The 23,708-nt window shown below is 44.9% G+C and overlaps 2 protein-coding genes across 2 annotated transcripts; one reads left to right on the forward strand and one right to left on the reverse strand.

The window, feature by feature from the left end:
• Window positions 1–3: 3 nt before the first annotated feature.
• hus1 (HUS1 checkpoint clamp component) lies at window positions 4–4,760 on the reverse strand. The gene is made up of 8 exons (XM_082546839.1): window positions 4,146–4,760; window positions 2,877–3,004; window positions 2,591–2,767; window positions 2,060–2,167; window positions 1,911–1,985; window positions 828–927; window positions 474–608; window positions 4–379 (listed from the first exon to the last, which is right to left on the reverse strand). The coding sequence occupies exons 1-8, from the start codon at window positions 4,195–4,197 to the stop codon at window positions 297–299; spliced, it is 858 nt and encodes a 285-aa protein (XP_082402965.1). The 5' UTR covers window positions 4,198–4,760; the 3' UTR covers window positions 4–296.
• Window positions 4,761–8,676: 3,916 nt separating this feature from the next.
• On the forward strand, window positions 8,677–17,802 carry cidea (cell death inducing DFFA like effector a). Its single transcript, XM_082546854.1, has 5 exons — window positions 8,677–10,538; window positions 10,876–11,011; window positions 13,358–13,510; window positions 13,801–13,973; window positions 16,781–17,802. Exons 1-5 carry the CDS (start codon window positions 10,471–10,473, stop codon window positions 16,881–16,883), a joined length of 633 nt encoding a protein of 210 aa, XP_082402980.1. The 5' UTR covers window positions 8,677–10,470; the 3' UTR covers window positions 16,884–17,802.
• Window positions 17,803–23,708: the final 5,906 nt, after the last annotated feature.

Genomic DNA, 23,708 nt, shown 5'->3' on the forward strand with positions numbered 1-23,708 from the left:
ATGTTTATACTTCAGTTTTTATTTTATTGTCACTTTTTAAAAAAGGAACTTACATATTCAAACGTTTTTATTTTCAAACACTTTTAATCAAAAACCGTCGAAACGTCTCACAAACACAGACTCTTTATCTCAGCGGTCCAAAGCTCCTCCGTCCTGCGTCGCCTCCAACACCATCACAGGTCAGAGAGGAGAGCCTCCGTCAGACGGAGCACAGGCGCGCTCAGCTTTGTGTCCATGTGATGAAACACCTGAAACCGTCCAGCTTTACTTCCTCAGACTGGCGCCGAGCAGAGCGTCTACGCCACGGCGGGGATAAAGTACTGCAGCGACATGTCTTCATGCAGCAGAATCAGGTGGAGGACGCTCTGATGGACGATGTCTGAGGAGGACGAGAGAGAAATGTGTTAAACTGTGACGTGGATTAGACCCCGGTGGGTTTTGTCCTGAGTGCGAACATGTGAGGGGAGACTCACTGCACATGGCCTTGCTGGGGTTGACCTGCTGCCCCACGAGGAACTGCTGCAGCCTCCTGATGTCCACCCTGGCCTCCACCATGCTCTCCGGGTCCCTGCTCTGAGACGGGCCGCCATCCTGGGAGGCGTCATCGCCTGGAGGGACGGAGGAGCAATGTATGAAAAGTATGGCCCACAGCTGATACACTGACAATCAGTAATTATTAAATATAAACGAGGCTCTCAGCAGCAGGTGGAGGGTGAGACTTTAGGCCCCGCCCCCCAGAATTAACTGGTTATCAGGGATGTGACGTGATGACTGAGCTCATCCATCAGCAGGTCTGAGCTGCTCATGGAGCTAAAGCGTGTTTTTACCCCACGGAGGGTTTCCCAGGTCTCTGAAGTGAGTCGTCACGGAAACCAGATCGGTCTCAATCTTCAGGTTCATCTCGCCGTTCAGGTTGGCTTCGATTACCTGACACACACACACACACACACACACACACACACACACACACACACACACACACACACACACACACACACACACACACACACACACACACACACACACTAATGTTCAGGCGTTTGTTGGTTCGTTCTCCTGAAGATTCAGACTTTAAGGTCTCTTTAAAGGAGTATGATTCAGATTCAATTCATTCAATAATTTTTTTAATTTGATTTTTCATGTCTTTGAAGGTCATCCAGTTTTGGAAGAAAGAAAATGTTGATGCCTGCTGTAGAAAAGTGTATAAAGTGTGCAGTGAAACATCTATAATAATTCACTGCTACTTCACGGATTTCACCTGTCACGGGTTATTTTTAGATCGTAAACGAGGGGCTGCTGTATTTCACTAATTCAGCGCACAAACACTAGGTGGCAGTGTTTTCCTCTTGGAGTTGACTCAGTGTCAGAGTCACTGCTGGAGGTGTTTATGAAAGCTGAAATGAGGCTTCTTGAAAAGTTCCCATTGGTCACAGCGAGGATTTAACACAGAGCTGTAACGCCTGCTGACGTCTTAACACCTTCACTTCCTGTCCGACTGCAGGTAAAGACATGAAAACGCTCCAAATATTTCAGCATATTTCATCTAAACATCTAAAGCGACATAAGGCTTCAGGTTCTGTGTGATCACCTGTCGCAGGTAACACGAGGTTTAAATATGTAATTATTTTCATCTGACATCTTGGCTTCTCGGGCAAAGATGACATAAACATCGTGTTCACATTCAGTTCAATATTTCTACATCGAGCCGGGCGGAGGGCTGACATACAGGAAGACGCCTTTTCACGTATTTCAAAATAAAGGAGTTTACCGTTATGCTAAAAACATGCCGGACAGTTTGTTACACAAACGCGGCGACAAATGTGACTGAAATGACCCAAATCCAGAGAAATAAAGCTGCAGCTCCTCTCTGCATGAGTCCGTGTTTGATCTGAACATGTTTAACCTCCTACCAGGAAGTTGGAGAGGTTCTTCATCCTGTCCACGATGTTCTTCATGGTCTTCAGGGGAGGGATGTAGATGCTGACCTGCAGTGACACAACCGTGATGAAAAGGCAGCTCTCATAAAAAGGATGATTTGGTGTTCGGCAGCTTCACTTACATCAAAGTCCGGCATGCTCGGCTCTTTGAACTCGTGCCACAGTCTCCGGGGGATGACGTCAACGGGGACGTCGTGAGTGACGACTCGACTGATGCTGGACAGGGTGGGCTGGGCGGCACAGAGGAAGAGGGCTCAAGTTTCTCAGATTAAAGGTTCAAATGAGTTTTAAAAGCAGCTAAAGATGAGCCAGTATGAGCTGTCTTCAGCTCTGCTTTTGGCTTCTATATTTGACTCGTGTTTAGTTTCCTCTCAGGGTTTGGGCGACACCTCGGCTTTATTGTTTTCTGGCCTTGGTTCACACTGGAGTGCCACGTTTCTTCATGACTGAATGATTAATCTAACTTTGATAAACCTGTGGCTGGATTCTGGTTTGGAGAGCCGACCGTAGATGAATGTATCCCCAGACGCAGCGCATCTCCTGATGTTATGAATAATAGGCTAAAATTAAACGTATGATTCGAGCTGTGGCAGAGACAAAGATGTCTCAGGTGAACTTGTTGCTGACTGTGAGTTGTTCTCAGGCGCTCTCACCAGCTCGGCGGCGATGGTGAGGCAGGGGCAGTGCTTCTTGGTCAGTTTGACTTTGACCGCCTTGGCGTTCTGGACCGTCTTCAGGGCTCTGGACAGATTCTCCGGAGTCACCTCCAGACAGATCTCGTTGTCCTCGGAGGACACGCCCTCCATCTGGTACTCGTCGAAGAAGTTGGCCTGCGCGAGGAAGGACGGGATCAGGGTCATTTATTACGGTCCTGATCATCTCAGACTCGTTCCTGAGTTTATTTTCTTAGCAGCCGGAAGCCGAAGCGTCAGCTCTCACCTGTGACAGCTCACACCACATGCTGACGCCGCCGTTGGCCACTTTACCGGACAGAACGAAGAACAGGTTGTCCGGCGTCAGCCGCAGGACGCACATCTTTGTCAGCTTTGAGATGGTGGTGACGACTCCTGGTGAGAAAGATCAGAGGTGTGAATCGGGAGAAATATTTAATCAGTCACACGCAGAGTCGGTTAGTTTTAATAATAGTTTACTTCAATCAGATCTCTGATCTGCACTTCTGAAAAACTTGATCGCGATAAACACACTAAAAACAATAAATCTACAGTTAATATTACAACTGTTGAAAACTAAGTAAAACTAAAAATTTCAACAGTAAAACTGACTTTAAACAACAAAAATTAGCTGAAAACTTGAAGTGGAAAACTTTTTACAGAGCCGGTGTTGTGCCAAAAAGTGATTGTCTGCCAAAAACTGATTTCCGGTATTTGCCAAAAAGCGATTGCTCATATTTAAACTGCTATAAGTAACTTGTTGGGCTATAATATGTTAAACATATGTCAAATGCATCCCTTATGGATGACATAAAGTCATCTTGAGCCACAAACAACATTCGTGTAGCAAGATACAAGCCGCAATCAGTTTTTGGCAGCGACTTTTATATAACCTTTATTTATGCAGTAAAAAAAATCTCATTAACATTAAAAATGTATTTTGTAAGAGTAAGTTGGCCAAGAGCACAGCAGAAATGGCAGCAAATATTACAATAGTTCTGTAAAAATATGTTAAGTGGGGATAAAGGACCAGATATGGTTATAATGTAAGTACAAGTTGTAAAGATACTTAAAAAACAGATAATTTTTTAATTCTTTATGTAACCCCTTTGTATCCCCTGTTCACCGAAGTCTATTTACGAACATACGTAAAGATATTACACATAAAAAATACACAGAAACACTGGAAATCACTTTTTGGCACAACACCGGTAAATAACAGATTACTCACGCAGCATAAACATATAGCTGATATTTTTGTGGTAATTAATCATGACTCATTAGGCCTGCACCAGACTCCATGTAGATTTTGTTAAATTTAGATAACAGTAACCAGTCTGCGGCTCTTTGAGCACATGCTGTAAGCCGAACTACAGACTTTTCCTATTATGTCAGAAACGCTAAAGAAAGAACAAAGTCCCGCATCGGGAACTTTTAATTAGATGTAATTTTATTTTTTACAGTTTGTGTGCAGCATTTGGAGGGAAGCTAACAGCTTAGCTTCGGCTCTCGGCACAAACAGATGTTTCACACTCACGGGTGAAGTGGTTCAAACAGGCGATGTCGATGATTTTCCCCCGAAACTTCATTTTTTCGTCCCGACAGCAGAATTTAATCTTCCGTTTTGACTTCAGGCGGGGAACTTTTTGATTTGTTTGGTCCGTCTGTGTCTACGGTCCGGCGGAAACAATAGCCACCTGGAAGCTGTTAATTGTTCCGCCCAACGAAAGAAGAAAACAACCAGCAGTGGCCCGGGGACCACAACAGGACCCCTTAAATGGTCTGTACAGAGGCAGAAAACTGTAGCAGAGTCACCGGTTCCTGGTGCGCTTTATATTTTTACTTACATACTGAAATCAGAAATTTTACGCTGTTCATCATCTTTTTGTAACTGAGCTACAAAATAACTTCACAGGCATGTTTGGCAGCTTTCACTTAATTTCAGCTTTTTGGTGAAAACTTTCAGAATGTTTTTCACACAAAGATATGATGTCTCGTTTTTATATGTAACATTTATACACCCTCGTTGTAGACCAAATAAAACACAAAAAACCCTCAGAAATAGCAGCCTGTGCATGCTGCGGCTCCTTTTTACTTTGTGATGTAATATTAGGATCTTATCAAAAAATTATACTCAGACAATCCTGTAAAAAACAGGCTTTAGAAGTTTAGGTTCCAGAGAAAAAAGTCAACAACTTTTAAAAACCTCATTGTGGGCCAAAAAAACAAAACAAACATTATATATATATGGAGTGCTGCCAGACACTCCACGAGCGTCTGGCAGCACAAATGAACCAGCTGCTAGTTAACGAGAGACACCCGGAATGGCTAACCGAAGGTCGAACGGTCCTGATCCCCAAGGACCCCAAGAAGGGACCGGTCCCCTCCAACTACCGACCAATAACCTGCCTCAGTACTACATGGAAGCTCCTGTCAGGCATCATATCGGCTAAGATGAACAGGCACATGGGTCAATACATGAGCGGGACACAGAAAGGAATTGGCAAGAATACCAGAGGCGCAAAACACCAGCTACTGGTAGACAGAACAATCAGCCGAGACTGCAAGACCAGACTGACCAACCTGTGCACTGCCTGGATTGATTACAAGAAGGCCTATGACTCAATGCCCCACAGCTGGATACTGGAATGCCTAGAATTGTACAAGATCAATGGGACCCTAAGAGCCTTCATCAGGAACTCAATGGGGATGTGGCGTACAACACTAGAGGCCAACTCCAAGCCCATAGCACAAGTCACCATCAAGTGCGGGATCTACCAAGGAGATGCTCTGTCCCCACTGCTGTTCTGCATAGGCCTGAACCCCCTCAGTGAGATCATTAACAAGACTGGCTACGGATACCGACTACGGAACGGAGCAGTTGTCAGCCATAGGGATGGGTATCGAAAACCGGTTCTTGTTGAGAACCGGTTCCCACTGTTTCACTTCCTTGGAATTGTTTGCCATTTTTGCAAACGATTCCCTTATCGATTCCAGTCGCCCCGAATGACGTCACCACGTTGCGGAGCGTCATTTACCTGGCAGGAAACACGGCGCCTAAGCGGCTCAAACGCTCAAAAGTTTGGTTATACTTTACGAAATCGGATGACAACAGGGCAACTTGCAATACTTGCAAAGTAGATACTTCATTTAAGGGAGGAAACACTACGAATATGCAAAAGCATTTGCTCACAAAACGCGTGATAACCTTAAATGAATGTCGTGTTTTTAATTCCGCTCCGGACTCGTGAATCTCAACCCAGCAGCAGCGGTAACGTTTGCACGTCCTCTTCCGTTAATGCGGCAGGTAAATAAGATAAGATAAGATAAGATAAGATAACCTTTATTAGTCCCACACGTGGGAAATTTGTTTTGTCACAGCAGGAAGTGGACAGTGCAAAAGTTATGACGCAAAAATTAGAATACAATAAGAATAAATACAGTACACAACTGTACAGAATAGAATAAAATAAAATACTATATACAGTAGAATAAAATAGAATAAAAATATACAATAAGATAAAAATAGAATACGAATGCTATATACAACTGAGTAAAAATACAACGATGCCAGAAAGGATTATTGCACTTAGTGTTATTGCATATGTATGGATGTGTGTGCTTGATCAGTTAAAGTCTTTATTATGGAGTCTGACAGCAGTGGGGAGGAAAGACCTGCGAAATCTCTCCGTCCCACACCGTGGGTGCCGCAGTCTCCCACTGAAGGAGCTGCTCAGTGCTGTCACAGTCTGCTGCATGGGGTGGGAGATGTTGTCCATCAGGGATGACAGCTTAGCCGCCGTTCTCCTGTCACTCACCACCTCCACTGGGTCCAGAGGGCATCCTAGAACAGAGCTGGCCCTTCGGATCACCTAATCAACTAACAGTGCATATTATGTTAGCGCAATCTGCCTTATTACAAACCTGCCATTACTGTGCATTTAGTGACCATGATGAGAGAGGCAGACAGAGTCTGGCTCAGATGCTGGCAGTTCTCGCTGCAGTCTACCGTTAGCGTCTCCTTTCAGGCCAGGATAGACGAACGTCACCGAGCAGTGACTCAGTTTGTGGTAAAAGGCTTGAACCCGTTTGCCACAGCAGATGATTTTCAGTAAGTGAATGTGTTAAATTGTAGGCAGGGACATTACTGGATATTCTTGTGTAATTGCTACTGAATAATTTATGTTATACTTTGTTATTGCTACAGGAGAATATTTATTTTATTATTTTACATATACATTTTTTTCCTGGGGACCCTGTGACACCCCATTGAAGAGCCGTAGGCTGGATCTCTTAAGATCTCACTGTTGGGTTTGTAAGGCCATGTTACTCCTAAATTTCTATCTTGTTCAAAGAGAAGATATAAAACAAAGTTCTAAGCTAATTGAACTTAGTGTTCTCCTTTTTTAAAAAGAATCGATAAAGAATCGAATCGTTAAACAGAATCGAAAATGGAATCGGAATCGTTAAAATCTTATCAATACCCATCCCTAGTCAGCCACCTCCTGTACATGGATGACATCAAGCTGTATGCCAAGAGTGAACGAGACATCGATTCACTGATCCACACTACCAGGCTATACAGCAATGACATTGGAATGTCGTTCGGACTGGAGAAGTGTAGTCGGATGGTAACAAAGAGAGGGAAGGTAGTCAGAACTGAGGGGATCAAACTACCAGAAGGCAACATTGCAGACATAGAGGACAGTTACAAGTACCTGGGGATCTCGCAGGCAAATGGGAACCATGAAGAGGCCGCTAGAAAGGCTGCAACCACCAAGTACCTGCAGAGGGTCAGGCAAGTCCTGAGGAGTCAGCTGAATGGTAAGAACAAGATCCGGGCCATCAACACGTACGCCCTGCCCGTGATCAGGTACCCTGCTGGGGTAATAGGCTGGCCAAAGGAGGAGATAGAAGCCACTGACATAAAGACAAGAAAGCTCCTTACCATGCATGGAGGGTTTCACCCCAAGTCCAGCACCCTGAGGCTGTACGCTAAGCGGAAGGAAGGGGGCCGGGGACTGGTGAGTGTCAGCACCACAGTCCAGGATGAGACAACGAACATCCAAGAATACATTGGGAAGATGGCCCCAACTGACCGAGTGCTCAGTGAATACCTCAGGCAGCAGAAACCCAAGAAAGAGGAGGGAGACGAGGAACCATCATGGAAGGACAGGCCCCTGCACGGTATGTACCACCGGCAGATAGAGGAGGTGGCTGATATCCAGAAATCCTACTAGTGGCTGGACAAAGCTGGACTGAAAGACAGCACAGAGGCACTAATCATGGCAGCACAAGAACAAGCTCTGAGTACAAGATCCATAGAGGCTGGGGTCTATCACACCAGGCAAGACCCCAGGCTGTGTAAAGATGCCCCAGAGACAATCCAGCACATAACAGCAGGGTGCAAGATGAAAAAAAAAAAAAAAAAAAAAAAAAAAAATTGACAGCGTCTCTACCACCTCAGACGCTTGAGAGACTTCCAACTGCCCTCCAAGGTGCTCAGGAACTTTTACTCGTGCACCATAGAGAGCATCCTGGCGGGAAACATCTTAACCTGGTTCGGGAACAGCACCATGCAGGACAGACGAGCTCTACAGAGGGTTGTGCGGTCAGCTGAGCGCACCATCCGCTCCGAGCTCCCTGACCTGCACTCAATCTACAGCAGGCGGTGCTGGACCAAGGCCAGGAAGATCGTGAAGGACCTCAGCCATCCCAACAACAGACTGTTCTCTCTGTTGAGGTCAGGAAAGCGATTCCGCTCCCTGAAGACCAACACAGAGAGACTGAGGAGGAGCTTCTTCCCGCAGGCGATACGGTCTCTCAATCACACCACCACACAGTACTGACCCACACATATGGTTCTTACACACACACTGGACTTTCTGGACTTTGGTTTTGCACAACACTGGTCACTATATTCTTCATTTCCGGTTAATACTTGTACAGCTGCTGTTATTGTGTATATATTTATTTAGATTTCTTCATACATTCTTATATAGTTCTATATTGTGTATTTTGTTGTACAGTTATTTTATTTTCAACTTTAATTTATATATTTTATCTTATTCTTCCCAGTTAAATTTACCCTTCATTCTAATTTGTGTTGTACAGTTATTTCATTTTTAACCTTAATTTATATTTTATTCCTTCCTAGTTAAATTTACCCTTTTTAATTTTTCATATTTATTTCCTATCTTATTCATAGCCTTTTCCTTTTTTGTTCTCTTTAGGTCACGAGCAGTTGTCCAAGCATTTCACTACATATCGTACTGTGTATGACTGTGTACGTGACAAATAAAATTTGAATTTGAATTTGAATTTGAATTTGATGCTAGCAGGCAAGGCATACATGGAACGCCATAACCAAGTGGCCGGCATAGTGTACAGGAACATCTGTGCCGAGTATAACCTGGAAGTCCCGAGGTCAAAATGGGAGATGCCCCCAAGTGTGGTGGAGAATGACCGAGCTAAGATCCTGTGGGACTTCCAGATACAGACGGACAAAATGGTGGTGGCTAACCAACCGGACATAGTGGTGGTAGACAAACAGAAGAAGACGGCCGTAGTGATCGATGTAGTGGTTCCGAATGTTTCTAAAAATAAGCAACTAAAATATTTGTGTCTCTTTACCAGCTGAGAAAAAAACACCTCAGTCAATCACAGTCGGCTGCAAACACACTTCCTTCCTTCCGTCCTGTGTGTTTGCTGACCTTTCTTTGTGTCAAAGTTCATTATTTTCTGTTAGAAAAATAAAGGCTTGATTCTTGTTTATTCTCTCACCAAATTAAAATGATCTCCTGTAATCTGCAGGCTCATTTGTTGTGAAACAAAAGCATTCCAGCTCTACAAGCTGCTTACGGATCTGGATTGGAGTCAGTTTGGAGATTTTCTCTGAGCACAGACGCTGAGAGGGCAGAAGCACTTCAGGTCATCTCATAGAAGTGTGAATAAAACAACTGATTTTCACTCCAAATGTTGTTTAAATGAATCAGCAATTGAAGGGCCAACAGAGACAGCGATGCGTAATAGGAGGAAAACCCATCAGACTTGCATTTAAGAACTGGCTTCGTATTTTACACAGGTTGCTATTTGCCCTTTTTAAAAAACAAAACAAAGCTTTAACCCCGACTTGTCCCTTCCTCATCACTTTAGACCAATTTAAAAATTTCCTTTTATCTCCAAAATTTTAGAAAAAGTGTTGGCCAACCAGCTTCCAGTGTTTCTACCTGCTTATTGCATTTGAGATGAGTTTCTGTCAGTTACTCAAACAGCCCTGCTCAGAGTTTATGATCATAATTTAATTCACAGATATGCAGGTGAATATTTGGTTCTTGCTCTGTTGGGTCTTTCTGTTGTCTTTAAGCAATGGCTTGCGTATCTCTTGACCCATTTAAGGGGCCCAAGCCCCAGTTTAGGAACCCGCTGACTCTACATAAAGTACGTAAATCTTCTCTGAAATGTGGCTGAGGTTTCACAGTAACGTTCACACTTGATCTTGATTTGCATACCCTTGGTATGTTGTTCTTTGTTTGTAATTATGGGTCAGATGTGAAGCTAAAACCCTTCTTGTCTCATTGATATCAGTTTTGTTTTGAGAATAAAGTTATTCCATCTGATCCCTGCTATTTATTCGTCTCTGTCTATCTTTTTTTTACCCTTTTTAAATTATTTTTGCAGCATTCATTCGTTTTAATTGGATGCCTACATGATCCTTCATCCTATTGGCTCTCTGCTCTTTATTGGTGACCAATCACAGGCTGTCATTCTGCATGGATTCTCCGTAGTTCCTCTCAGCTGCCTCTGGCTGCAGCAGCTTTGCTTCAGCGTGCTGTCTGACTGTTTGAATCTTTGACTTCACGATGGCACCGCTGTCCATCCAGGCCGGAGTGAAATACGCCAAAACGCTGCTGCCAGAGACTCTGATGAGGTGAGTTTTTTAAATGTTATCAAAACTTAAAGTTGAGTTTTATAAATTCAGTTTAGTTATTGTAAATCTGGGGATTAGACAAATATTGGCAATTTCACTCAAACCAGCTGTGCGTCAAATTGTATCCAGGACATTTTTAGACTTTGCAGAGGAAGCTGTGTGTGTGCAGAACTGCAGAAGAACAATGGAAGCCACTCAGTAAATAGGATTGCTGAACCTTTGAAATAGTGAAAGCAGCTGAGAGGGTTTTTATAGATGTAAGTCTGAGGTTATTAAAACCTCCGACTTGACTATAAGATTTCAAACTGTAATGCAGTGAACTTTGAATGACCTGCAGGTCCGTGTCCACAGTCCAGACCATCTCTCGACACATGCTGCCCCTAAATCAGCCTCGCTGTTTCAGAGTGTGCACATACAGCCGGATGCGGCGGCGAAGTTTGACTGCGTCTTCTCTAGATGAGCTCCTGGAGCAGGTAAAAACAACCTGTAAACTCTCTTAGACAATAAGCAGTAGTGTGCATAAGTCTTGAGCCAGCTCTCATTTCTTCATATTTTGTTAAGAAAAGGAGAAACAGGTGCAAACATGGAAAAATATTAAATAAGGCAAAAACAGTTTGTACAATTTAAACACACTTTAAATTCAATATTTGGTATGATTACCTTTATTCGTCATTACAACCTGAACCCCTTTGGTCACCTTTTTAGTTTCTTTAAGCAGTCTTTAGGAACAGTGCAGCGTTCGATACTATTGACCTTAATATTTTACTACGGAGATTAAACAGGATGTAGGTATTAAAAGGTGTTTGAATAACTTTGATCATGAAAATCTTCTTCAAACACCAAAGTTATTTTTAACTTACACGCTTGGACCAGTTCTGTTCACATTATACATCCTTCCCTTGGGCACTATTATTAGAAGGCATAGCGTACATTCTCACTGCTATCCAGAAATATCCTGTCTCAGAGTGACGCGGAAAAACTAGTTCACACAGTGTGCTTTGAGGTAGGAGCCAAAAAGGGTGTAGTTTGTGTGTGTGATCACCCGTGTGTACACCTGTGAGCATGGACGCGCTTGTTTTTTTAAAAGGTTCCTTCATGTAATGATCTGCTAGAGGGTGTGGGGGGGCCACAGCCCCGTCCTCCAGTGGTTGTTGATCAGTGGTCATGAGAATTTGCATAATTAAGATTAAGGAACTGACCTCACAGCCCATTGTTCCTTCAGTGGGCTGGTTTCAGTCATTATGCAAATGTCCTGTTTATAAGAATGAAACCTGCAGTCAGCTGAGACTGAAGACGTCACCTGATGATGACAAAACGTTTCTCCCACTAAAAACGCTACGTCCAGATGAACAGATTTAATTTTTTGCGATACCATCAACATCTGTATAATGAGTGAATTGCTAAAAGAGATGACATACCATGCATCCAAAAGAGAAAGTGGGAGGGTAGGTAAGGGAATTTTGAGGACTTCAAATTCTACTACAAGGCATGAGTTCAGGTTGAAATGGCACTGGAATTATAGTGGAAAGCCTAATGATCAATGGTAACTTTATTTTTCTCAGTGGGAAACTTCAGTATGTCCACACAGCAAACAACATAAAGATTAAGAGCAGCCAAACCTTTAAACAGATCTGTTTACCCTAACCTCCTAACCCTAACACCTTCAGACAAATTACCATGTTATCATATATTGTAGTGGCGTAATGGCAATGCAGATTGTTTATTTACTTGGGAGTTCACCTTGTAATCGGAAGGTTGCCGGTTCGAGCCCCGGCTCGGACAGTCTCGGTCGTTGTGCCCTTGGGCAAGACACCAGTTGCCTACTGGTGGTGGTCAGAGGGCCCGGTGGCGCCAGTGTCCAGCAGCCTCGCCTCTGTCAGTGCGCCCCAGGGTGGCTGTGGCTACAATGTAGCTCCATCACCAGTGTGTGAATGTGTGGACGACTGGTTGTGTAAAGCGCTTTGGGGTCTTTAGGGACTAGTAAAGCTATACAAATACAGGCCATTTACTTGTCTGGAGATTGAACAAGTAACACAAAAAATGATTCTGTCCTACACCTCCAGCCTCCAACATCTCCTTCTCATAATGGACGTGTGTCTTGATCTGGAAGAGAAGAGAAGACCCTACTTGACCCAGGGTTTTCAAATCAAGTGGTGGTCTAAGGAGCTTGGAAAGAAAAGTGTGAATACGTTTCACCTGTCATCCGAAAAGCTTCTTCAGTTCTGAAGATGCTTGAATTGAGGAAGCTGAAGAAGCTTCTGGAATGAGAGGTGAAACATCTTCAAGCAACTTAAAGAAGTTCAGACGCTTTTCTTTTCAAGCTCCTTAGACTGCGATGACCTGGATGACTGAAGACCTTCACAGACATATTAAGTGGTGGCAGTTACTAAGTATAAAGAGCAGCTTGTAAACATTGTCATTATAATAGAAGTGGGTAAGAATAAATCAGCAGAAGATATATGGAATGATGTGGTCACCCAGATTCATAAAGCCCTCCAAAGAACAAAACCAGGTAGAAAGTTTATGGACAAGCAAGGTAGTGAGTGACACTGAGAGAAGAACATAGCATTCCTGGAGACAGGAAATCATTCAACAAAGTGCCTCACGAACTCATCTGACCTGCACCTTGTCCCTGACATGTGTCACCATGCACCTGTTAATCAAAGTGGCCACAACCCTACTAATGGTAGCTTTAGGCCTTAATTGAATTTGAACAGGTGAATCATAAAAACATTGTCATCCTGTACAGTTGTTATGAAGAGACGAAGAAATCATCAGATTCTGACTCTTTGAATTGATTCTCCTGTTTTGTGTCCCAGGCAGCGAGGGTGTTCATGATGTCCTACCAGTTCCTGACTCTGGTCCTGGAGGAGGATGGGACTGTGGTGGACTCAGAGGAGTTCTTCCAGTCACTGCCCAATAGCACACTGCTGATGGTGCTGGAGAAGGGGGAGATGTGGACAGAGAGCAAGGTGAGAGCAGAGATGATGTTCATCACTGCGGCTGAGTGTCTGTGTGCATATATGAAGTGAGATGATCTCTCTTCACTGAGCCCAGGAGGGAAGTTCACACACTTCAGCAGCATGAAGAACAGACAGGAAACAGACAGGAAACAGACAGGAAATGGATCAGAACTTAAATAAATAATTCTTCTTAAATACGTGTTTTGTTGCCCAGAATAATGTAGCTTGTTTTTAAAAACACATAAAGTTAAAAAGCCGTTTACCCAAATCAAAATTTTCTGAACATGTTGGTGTTTCAGATTATTCCATGCTTTCGTCAGCCAAAGAAGAGTGGGATTGCCAAAGTGACCTTTGACCTCTACAAACTGCAGCCTAAAGACTTCCTGTGCTGCCTCACCATCAGGGCCACAGTGTATGAGATGTACACACTCTCATACGACTTCAGATTCACCAGGATCAAACGCATCCTCAAGTAAGCCGAGCCTGATCACAGTAACAGTCTCAGCAGTGTTGTGCAAAGCCTGACTTTTTTCGTCTTTTCTAGTTATATGTAATTCATACAGTGGGGCAAAAAAGTATTTAGTCAGCCACCGATTGTGCAAGTTCCCCCACCTAAAATGATGACAAAGGTCAGTAATTTGCACCAGAGGTACACTTCAACTGTGAGAGACAGAATGTGAAAAAAAAATCCATGAATCCACATGGTAGGATTTGTAAAGAATTTATTGGTAAATCAGGGTGGAAAATAAGTATTTGGTCAATAACAAAAATACAACTCAATACTTTGTAACATAACCTTTGTTGGCAATAACAGAGGTCAAACGTTTACTATAGGTCTTTACCAGGTTTGCACACACAGTAGCTGGTATTTTGGCCCATTCCTCCATGCAGATCTTCTCGAGAGCAGTGATGTTTTGGGGCTGTCGCCGAGCAACACGGACTTTCAACTCCCGCCACAGATTTTCTATGGGGTTGAGGTCTGGAGACTGGCTAGGCCACTCCAGGACTTTCAAATGCTTCTTACGGAGCCACTCCTTTGTTGCCCGGGCGGTGTGTTTTGGATCATTGTCATGTTGGAAGACCCAGCCTCGTTTCATCTTCAAAGTTCTCACTGATGGAAGGAGGTTTTGGCTCAAAATCTCACGATACATGGCCCCATTCATTCTGTCCTTAACACGGATCAGTCGTCCTGTCCCCTTGGCAGAAAAACAGCCCCATAGCATGATGTTTCCACCCCCATGCTTCACAGTAGGTATGGTGTTCTTGGGATGCAACTCAGTATTCTTCTTCCTCCAAACACGACGAGTTGAGTTTATACCAAAAAGTTCTACTTTGGTTTCATCTGACCACATGACATTCTCCCAATCCTCTGCTGTATTATCCATGTGCTCTCTGGCAAACTTCAGACGGGCCTGGACATGCACTGGCTTCAGCAGCGGAACACGTCTGGCACTGCGGGATTTGATTCCCTGCCGTTGTAGTGTGTTACTGATGGTGACCTTTGTTACTTTGGTCCCAGCTCTCTGCAGGTCATTCACCAGGTCCCCCCGTGTGGTTCTGGGATCTTTGCTCACCGTTCTCATGATCATTTTGACCCCACGGGATGAGATCTTGCGTGGAGCCCCAGATCGAGGGAGATTATCAGTGGTCTTGTATGTCTTCCATTTTCTGATGATTGCTCCCACAGTTGATTTTTTCACACCAAGCTGCTTGCCTATTGTAGATTCACTCTTCCCAGTCTGGTGCAGGTCTACAATACTTTTCCTGGTGTCCTTCGAAAGCTCTTTGGTCTTGGCCATGGCGGAGTTTGGAGTCTGACTGTTTGAGGCTGTGGACAGGTGTCTTTTATACAGATGATGAGTTCAAACAGGTGCCATTCATACAGGTAACGAGTGGGGGACAGAAAAGCTTCTTACAGAAGACGTTACAGGTCTGTGAGAGCCAGAGATTTTCCTTGTTTGAGGTGACCAAATACTTATTTTCCACCCTAATTTACGAATAAATTCTTTACAAATCCTACCATGTGGATTCATGGATTTTTTTTTTCACATTCTGTCTCTCACAGTTGAAGTGTACCTCTGGTGCAAATTACTGACCTCTGTCATCATTTTAGGTGGGGGAACTTGCACAATCGGTGGCTGACTAAATACTTTTTTGCCCCACTGTATTTTCAGTTTCCAGTCTGAATTGTTCAAAGCTTTCAAATTCATAACTGGCTAAGTTAACTTCTTGTGTACATTTATATTTCTTACCTTTTCTCCAATTTTGACACAGAACTTTATGAACACTTTGCAGAAACTATCCAGTTATTACGAGGTACTTGCAAATAAAATTTGACATGGAAAATGTTAGGGTGTGCAGAACTTCTAATCCAGCTCCAACACAGGAGAACAGTTAGTGTCAGCACCACCTCCACAAGTGACTGTGGAGGTCTATTGTGTGGGGTGGAAGTCCTCTGCATCGCTGCTGCAGATCAAGGAAGATGGTGGTTCCTTTTTCTTTGTTTATTGGCCCTCCTGACTCTTCTTAACTCGCTGGTCATGCCTGGTACATAGACTTAAACTAATAACGCACTCAGGAACAATCCAGAATGGCACTCTGGCAGCTTCAGTGCAGATAAATCTGTTTCATGCATATAACTATGCATGGAGTTCATGTTTAATGTGGTGCACTCTGGCGGTGCTTCCAGATACTTGCTGTGTAGGAACACAATAATGACTTCACACAGCTTGCGTGAAGTCAAAAAAAGCTGTGGTTACGGCACTTCAGCATGTAGCCAGTGCTACAGTATCGAGCATACACAAAGTAAATTCAAATCCAACAATTCATAGAAAGATGTAAAAAAAGAGAACGAAAAGTAGATGAGTTAATTTTCAAAAGTAAGGACTGATCAGTCAGTGACATTTAATAAAGTGGAAATGTATCTTTAATATTGTCTTGAAAATTAATTAAAGTATAAATACTTCAATAAGTACTACATAGTTTAGTGCAGTCTACTTTAAGGTAAACTGGTCAGTGTGCAGTGATGTGTTAAAATATACAGTAATAAGCAATGTTGGACTGGTACAGAGCAGCTGTGGCGTTCATGGTTAGTGTTTGGTTACATCAAGGGTAGCAGACCTCACTTTAAATTTAAGGTGATGATGCTGATCAGAGTCACTGAATTCCAACTTTATGCTAGCTTAATTCAGTGTAGGCACTGGAAAACAGCCATAGTACCTCATGTAACATTGCTTATTATGAGTTTATTTGACTAAATTTTTCTGTCTCTATCTTCAGCTCGCTGTTGTGCTGCGTCACCTCTCTGACCAGACTAGCCGGACAACTGCTGCTCTGCACATCCTCCTCACTACTGCAGTTCACTGGAAATGCCTGCCGCTAAAGCCATGTCTCTTTGTGTTCAGCTGTTCATTCAGGCGGGTGTACTACAAAGGTGTTTAACACGCCCAGGCTTTCTTTGCGTTACCTCCCTCGACAAATCTTAGGGCCAAGACGCGGGGCAGCCCAAGCAGAGGAGCCTAGACATCCCTCTCTCCAGCCTCCAGTCTGGGGTGAGATTCAGGCATGTCCCCCAAGAAGGACATGCCTGGAATACCTCACTTAGGAGGTGCCCAGGAGGCATCCTAGTGAGATGTCCAAACCACCTCAATTGGATCCTTTCGTTGTGGTGAAGTAGCAGCTCTACTCAGAGCCCCCCCCAGAATGACCGAAATCCTCTCCCTATCTCTAAGGCCTGCTATATTCAAAACATATTTTCCCAGAACAGAATCTAAAATGACTTTAAACATGTAAATAAAATAATCAGTGAAAATGTAGCCATCCAGCTGAATTTGAAACCAATGCTCTGAGCATAACCTGCTCCCAACCAGGGTACGTGTTCATCATCAGTTACCATGGTGATTTAGCCAGGTAAAAAAAGAGCCAATTTCATGACACAGGAAACTCTGACTTTTGAGCTCCAGATAGCTCAAAAGAACATTAATCTGGCTTTGTAGTACACCCCTCTGCTGAGGTGGGACTGACTGTAATAAATGATCAGACCCTCAGTTTGTGTGTTTGAGACAAACTAGAGAAAACTTGTGTTTGATTTCCTCTGCCTGAATAAAGATCGTGTTTGAATTGTCTACATATGGATCACTTATGTGTGTGTTTCCATGGAAAGCTGAGAGCATTTCTAGTCTTTCTATCAGATCAGCGTTTTTTAAGAATGTTTCGTCTGATTTCAGCTGGAAAGATTTTTGTATTGAATGAGATTAAATTTGTTTTTGTAAATCAAATATCTGACTAATAAATCAACAACTCTGTGCCTGTTTGTGTTTTTCCATAGCACTTCATCCCCACAGACTGGAGTTCTGTATAGTGCCTCATCACTAAAGGGACAACTCCACTAGAGTTTAAATATCTGGGACGCTCCACCGTTTAATTTTAGAACTGAAGACGTTTCTTGGATGAAATCAACTGGTCCTAGCTAAAGATCCAACTGCTGTATTTCACAGGGAGGGAGAAGACGGAGTTCCTGTTCCCATTTAGAGGCAGAGTCGCCCTCTACAATGTACGCAACAGACAATAGAGACATTTTTTTATTTTCCTTCTTTTTCTCTACTCTTGTTCTGCTTAACTGATTCATGCTGAGTGCAAACAGGAGATGTATCACTGCTGTAACACCTGTAACATTCAGAAGTTGCCTCATTGTTCTGACACACACAACAAAACTATTAACTACACCACACACTAACTACACAAGATTTGCGCTAAACGTCGCAAATCTCTCACATCTCAAACATGCTGTCACTCCTAAAATTTCCCCCCATTTCTTAACAACTAGATGCCACGTTGCCATACCATTTTTTGATTGGTCGACATGGTACTTTTTTGGACGAATAGGAAAGGAAGAGGGGGGTGGGGGTTTGTTTTTGCTCACATACGGGGAGCGCTTTCGAGTCTTTATTTCTTATAAAACGCTGTTTTTACCGTTTCTTCCCACAGTAAATATAAACAACGACAGTATTCAGGAAGAAAACCAAATACTGCAGATATTTTTATCATAACTCTGGTTTTACGTGGCCGATCAACACAATTTAAAAACTGGTATAAAGTCCTCACTTTTTCCGTCAATTGTTCCGTCTGTCCTGCTCACATCTCCAGTGGTTGTACACGTTGTCATTAACTCCACATCAGCCGCTTTGCTAGCTAAAACACCGGTGTCGGCACATAAGGACACTGTCATAGCCTGTCAATGACGTTGATTGGCTGCGTACACGAATGTGAATTGCATTTTTGGCTGGACTATGGGATAAGGTGGCATCGTTCTAATCCCATACGGGAGCAGCCAGTCACTCACTGAGTAACACTGCAGAACAGAATTGTTAAAGTATTAATTTTAATTTCAATTCAGGTTAGATTTTTTTTTGTGCGCAGAGACCTGCCAGCAGTGCGCAATTGCACACGTGCGCAGTTTAGAGGGAACATTGGTGACAAGGCGTCTGGTTTCGTGTTCCAGGACCCGGGCCTGTAGGTAATGGTTAGGTTAAACCGTGCAAAAAACAATGCCCACCTGGCCTGTCTGACGTTCAGGCGCTTAGCCGCTTGGAGGTAGGCCAGGTTCTTGTGGTCCATCCACACGACAACAGGATGTTCGCTCCCCTCCAACAAGTGCCGCCACGCCTCCAGCCCCAACTTGATGGCAAGAAGCTCCCGGTCGCCCACGTCATAATTCCTTTCGGCCTGAGTGAGACGATGGGAGAAAAAGGCACAGGGGTGTAATTTACATTCCTGGCGTTGAGAGAGAACCGCCCCAACTCCCGAATCAGAAGCGTCCACTTCCACCACGAATGGCAGGGCGAGGTCAGCCTGGGCCAGGATGGGGGCCGAGGCGAACAGGCTCTTGAGACGGTCGAATGCTTGCTGAGCTGCCGGAGACCACAGGTACGGTTGTTTGGGCAATGTGAGTTGTGTGAGAGGCAATGCTACCTTATTGAAGTCCCGGATGAAACGTCTGCAGAAGTTGCTGAATCCCAGAAAACTTTGCAACTTCTTACGGGTGCCGGGAACAGGCCACTCCAACACAGCTTTGACCTTAGCCGGGTCCGCTCGCAACCGGCCCTGTTCAGTGATAAAACCCAGAAAAGAGACAGTTGAGGCATGAAATTCACATTTCTCCGCTTTACAAAACAGCCGATTCTCCAGCAGGCGGCGCAACACCAGTCTTACATGCTTAACATGCTCAGCTCTGGATCTGCAGAAAATCAGAATGTCGTCAAGATAAACAAACACGAAGTGGTTCAAAAAATCTCGTAGAACATCATTTACCAGGGCTTGGAAGACGGCAGGGGCGTTAGTGAGTCCAAACGGCATTACCAGGTACTCGAAGTGGCCCAGATGGGTGTTGAAGGCCGTCTTCCACTCGTCCCCCTCGCGGATGCGGACCAGGTGATAAGCATTGCGGAAATCAAGTTTGGTGAAATGGGTGGCCCCTTTAAGGAGTTCAAAAGCTGAGGCGTTCAGAGGTAGGGGATATTTGTTTTTGATAGTGATTTTGTTTAGTCCCCGATAGTCAATGCAGGGGCATAGGGTCTTATCCCTTTTTGTCAACAAAAAAGAAGCCTGCGCCCAAGGGAGCAGTGGAGGGGCGGATGATGCCAGCTGCCAGGGAGTCCGTAATGTAGCGCTCCATAGACTCGCACTCAGGTTTCGAGATACTATAGAGTCGGCTAGTGGGCAAGGGGGTGCCTGGGAGCAAATCAATCCCACAGTCGTACGGACGCGGGGGGGGGGGGGGGGGGGGCAGCGATTGGGCCCCGTCTTTGCTAAAGACTTGTCCTAGATCGTGATATTCGGCGGGCACGGTTGACAAGTCGGGGCGAGTGGGCGGCCCCGCAGGATCGTCTGACATGCAACCCGGCACTGCAGAGCGTAAACACTGCTCATGGCAACGGGTGCTCCACCCCACGATACATCCCTTGGCCCAATCAATCTGTGGATTGTGTCGCTGGAGCTGGGGGAATCCCAAAACTAAGGGTGTGTCAGGTGCCTTGAAGAGAAACAGGAACATCTGCTCAGTGTGATTGCCGGAGAGAGTGAGTGTGATTTCTTGAGTGCGGTGAGTGAGAGCAGCTAAGGGTCTGCCATTAAGCACTGACACTTGGAGCGCTTCAGGGAGAAGAACAACAGGCAAACCCATTTTGTGGGCAAAGCCTCATCCAAAAAACTTTGTTCAGGTCCTGAATCTATTAGTGCATCACAAGAACGGGTGTGGAAAAGAAACCGTAATTTAGCGGGGCAGCTGAGGTGGAGGAATGTATTAACCGGTGCACCCGTCAGTATCCCCACCTTTACTGACGGGCTGAGTCTTTTAGCTGTGAGGGACAGGCGTCCGCGAAATGCCCCTTCTTCCCGCACGCAAAACACTCACCCACCAGTTGTCTTCTGCTCTGGGTGAATTTAGTCCGTCCCAGCTGCGGTTCCTCCTCTCTCCACTCGAGAGACGGGAGTCCAGTCGGAACTCCTACGCCCCCTACTGACCATCGCCCATCTCCAGTCCGCCTGCCAAACTCCCGCATATGGTCGTCTAGACTGATACACATGTTAACCAGGGCGCTTAACAATTTAGGAAGCTCTTTAGTGGCCAACTCACGTTTGACATTCTCATTTAAGCTGTTTAGGAATGCTCCTCGGAGCGCCCTCTCCTCCCAGCCAGTCTCCTCGGCCAAGATCCAAAAGTAATAATAATAATAATGGATTGGATTTATATAGCGCTTTTCAAGGCACCCAAAGCACTTTACAATGCCACTATTCATTCACTCTCACATTCACACACTGGTGGAGGCAGCTACGGTTGTAGCCACAGCTGCCCTGGGGCAGACTGACAGAAGCGAGGCTGCCATGTCGCGCCATCGGCTCCACTGGCCAACACCAGTAGGCGGTAGGTGAAGTGTCTTGCCCAAGGACACAACGACCAGTACAGAGAGCCCAGGGATCGAACCAGCGACCTTCCGGTTACAGATATGCTTCCCAACCCCTTGAGCCACGGTCGCCCAAAAAGTCCACAGAGAAGTCTGCCACGCTCCACCGGCCCTGCTTTAAAGTAAACATGCGATGAGCAGCGCTGTCAGGGTTAGATCCTTTGTCAAACACACACCAAAATTTGCTCAAAAAAATCACTATATGAGATGGAGGGCTGGGCACTCAGGGCTGCTTGAGCCCACAGCAGAGCTCGTCTGGTCATGAGCTCAACCATGAGGGTGATTTTGGCAATATCAGAGGCATAAGCTCGAGTCTGCTGCCTAAAAATCAGAGAGCATTGAGTCAAAAATCCCTGGCTTTTGTCCAAATCTCCACTGAATTTTTCAGGTACAGGTAATGTGTGTACCTACATTTAGAAGCTCTACTGGCTCTGGTGGTTGAACGGGTGCTCTAGGTGTAGCAAGCAACATACCTTTCAGTTCAGATACCACTTGTAGTAGCGCGGACTGCTCCTCGGCAACATGCTGCAGCATCTTTTCATGTTGTTCCAACCGTACAGTTTGAAGCACGAGCTCGCGCTGGATGGGAATTGAGTCCGCTGAGTCCATTGCTGGCTGGATTGTTCTGTCACGGGTAATGGGAAAATACGGACTCAGTCACGGAGCTCTGGATGCGAAGCACACAGTGCGTTTATTTACAGTGCCCAAAAACAGTCTCAAAACACAAAGTGAAGTGCAAACTCCAACAGTGATCCTCTCCAAACTTCCAGTGGTGCACAGGTGAGTTTCCAAAGTGATTATCCGAATGCGTGTCCTCCTCCGAGAGCTTAATTCCACGGGCTCCTCCTCTCCAACCTCCTGCTCTGTGTCTCTTCCTCCTATAAACGAGCGACAACAACATGTGAGAAGGCTAGCCGGCTAAAGCTAAGTTGCAAGTAACAAACACTTTTAACTACCGAGCTTCAAGTACAATCCAGCGTCAACTGCCGTCTGGACACACAGTTAAATGCCTCAGCCCACGACGAAGGATGATTAGTGACAGCTGGGTGGCAAATTAGGTGCAGGTGTGTCAGCCGCTGGGTGGAGACTGTCGTGTTATTCAATTATACGCGGGTCCACTGTACGATTGATAACCACACTTTATTTTCTTGTTCTAGCTCTGCCCCCACATAACATAACATTCTATACAAAAACACACCGGTCTCGCCCTCTAGCTGCCATCAGCCTAACTACACTGACCGGCTGCATTAACATCTACTGTACAATGCAATTACACCACATCTCCCCTTTCTAGAATCAATGGGTAGACTACCATTGACTCACCAGAACTTAGAGGGTTATTCTGCCTCTGAGGCTGGAAGGTCTGGTCCTGCGCTTACCTGTAAGGAATACTATATAACAAAAATCTTAACTCTAATTAACCCGTTAAGTAACACAAAGTCTTACATGCTAACACGTCACACCACCTGCATTTCCCAACTTCTGAACATGCATATTTGAAAATGACAACCTTTTAGCTTTTACACTTTTACCCATATTGTGCAAACAATACTACGAAAGAGGGGTATTCTTGTGTAAAACTGTCCTTTCCATCTTATCCGTCACAAGTCCAATCTGGTTGGTCTCACAACCACTCTTCCGGATCTGGTTCTGGGTGTAGATGGAAGCTCTGGAGAAACTGGCTCTGGCATGTCCGTGGAGCACTGCTCCCCGGCTTCTGCAGATTCTGGCTCCCCATTATTGCTCTCAGTTTGGTCTGGAGAGTGTTTCATGGGAACAAGATGCCGACGATTCCGCCTAATTGTCCCACGAGGTCCCTCCACGAGATATGATCGTGGTGTGGAGTGGCTGCCAATAACGGTGCCGCTGGCTCTCTGGTCTGTTATCCACACTTCTTGGCCTGGAGTGAGCCTATCGAGGCTGCGTGCGCGATGATGAAGGTTATATGACTGTGCCTCTTTAGTCCTCCTCTCCTTTTCCCTCCGGGCGACAACCACACTATCAGGAAGTGCGGGGTCAAGCAGAGATGGCAGTATTGGCACTGTGGTGCGAAGCCGTCTCCCCATCAAGAGTTGGGCTGGACTATAGTCATTCTGCAGTGGGGTGGCTCTGTAAGCGAGCAGAGCCAAGTGTGGATCAGCAGCTTTCCGCAATAGATTCTTGACAGTCTTAACTGCTCGTTCGGCTTCACCATTGCTTTGGGGATATTTCGGGCTGCTTGTGATGTGACGGAAGCCATACACTTT

The sequence above is a fragment of the Aulonocara stuartgranti genome (genome assembly GCF_965226115.1).
Source record: "Aulonocara stuartgranti genome assembly, chromosome: 9".
NCBI lineage: Eukaryota > Metazoa > Chordata > Actinopteri > Cichliformes > Cichlidae > Aulonocara > Aulonocara stuartgranti.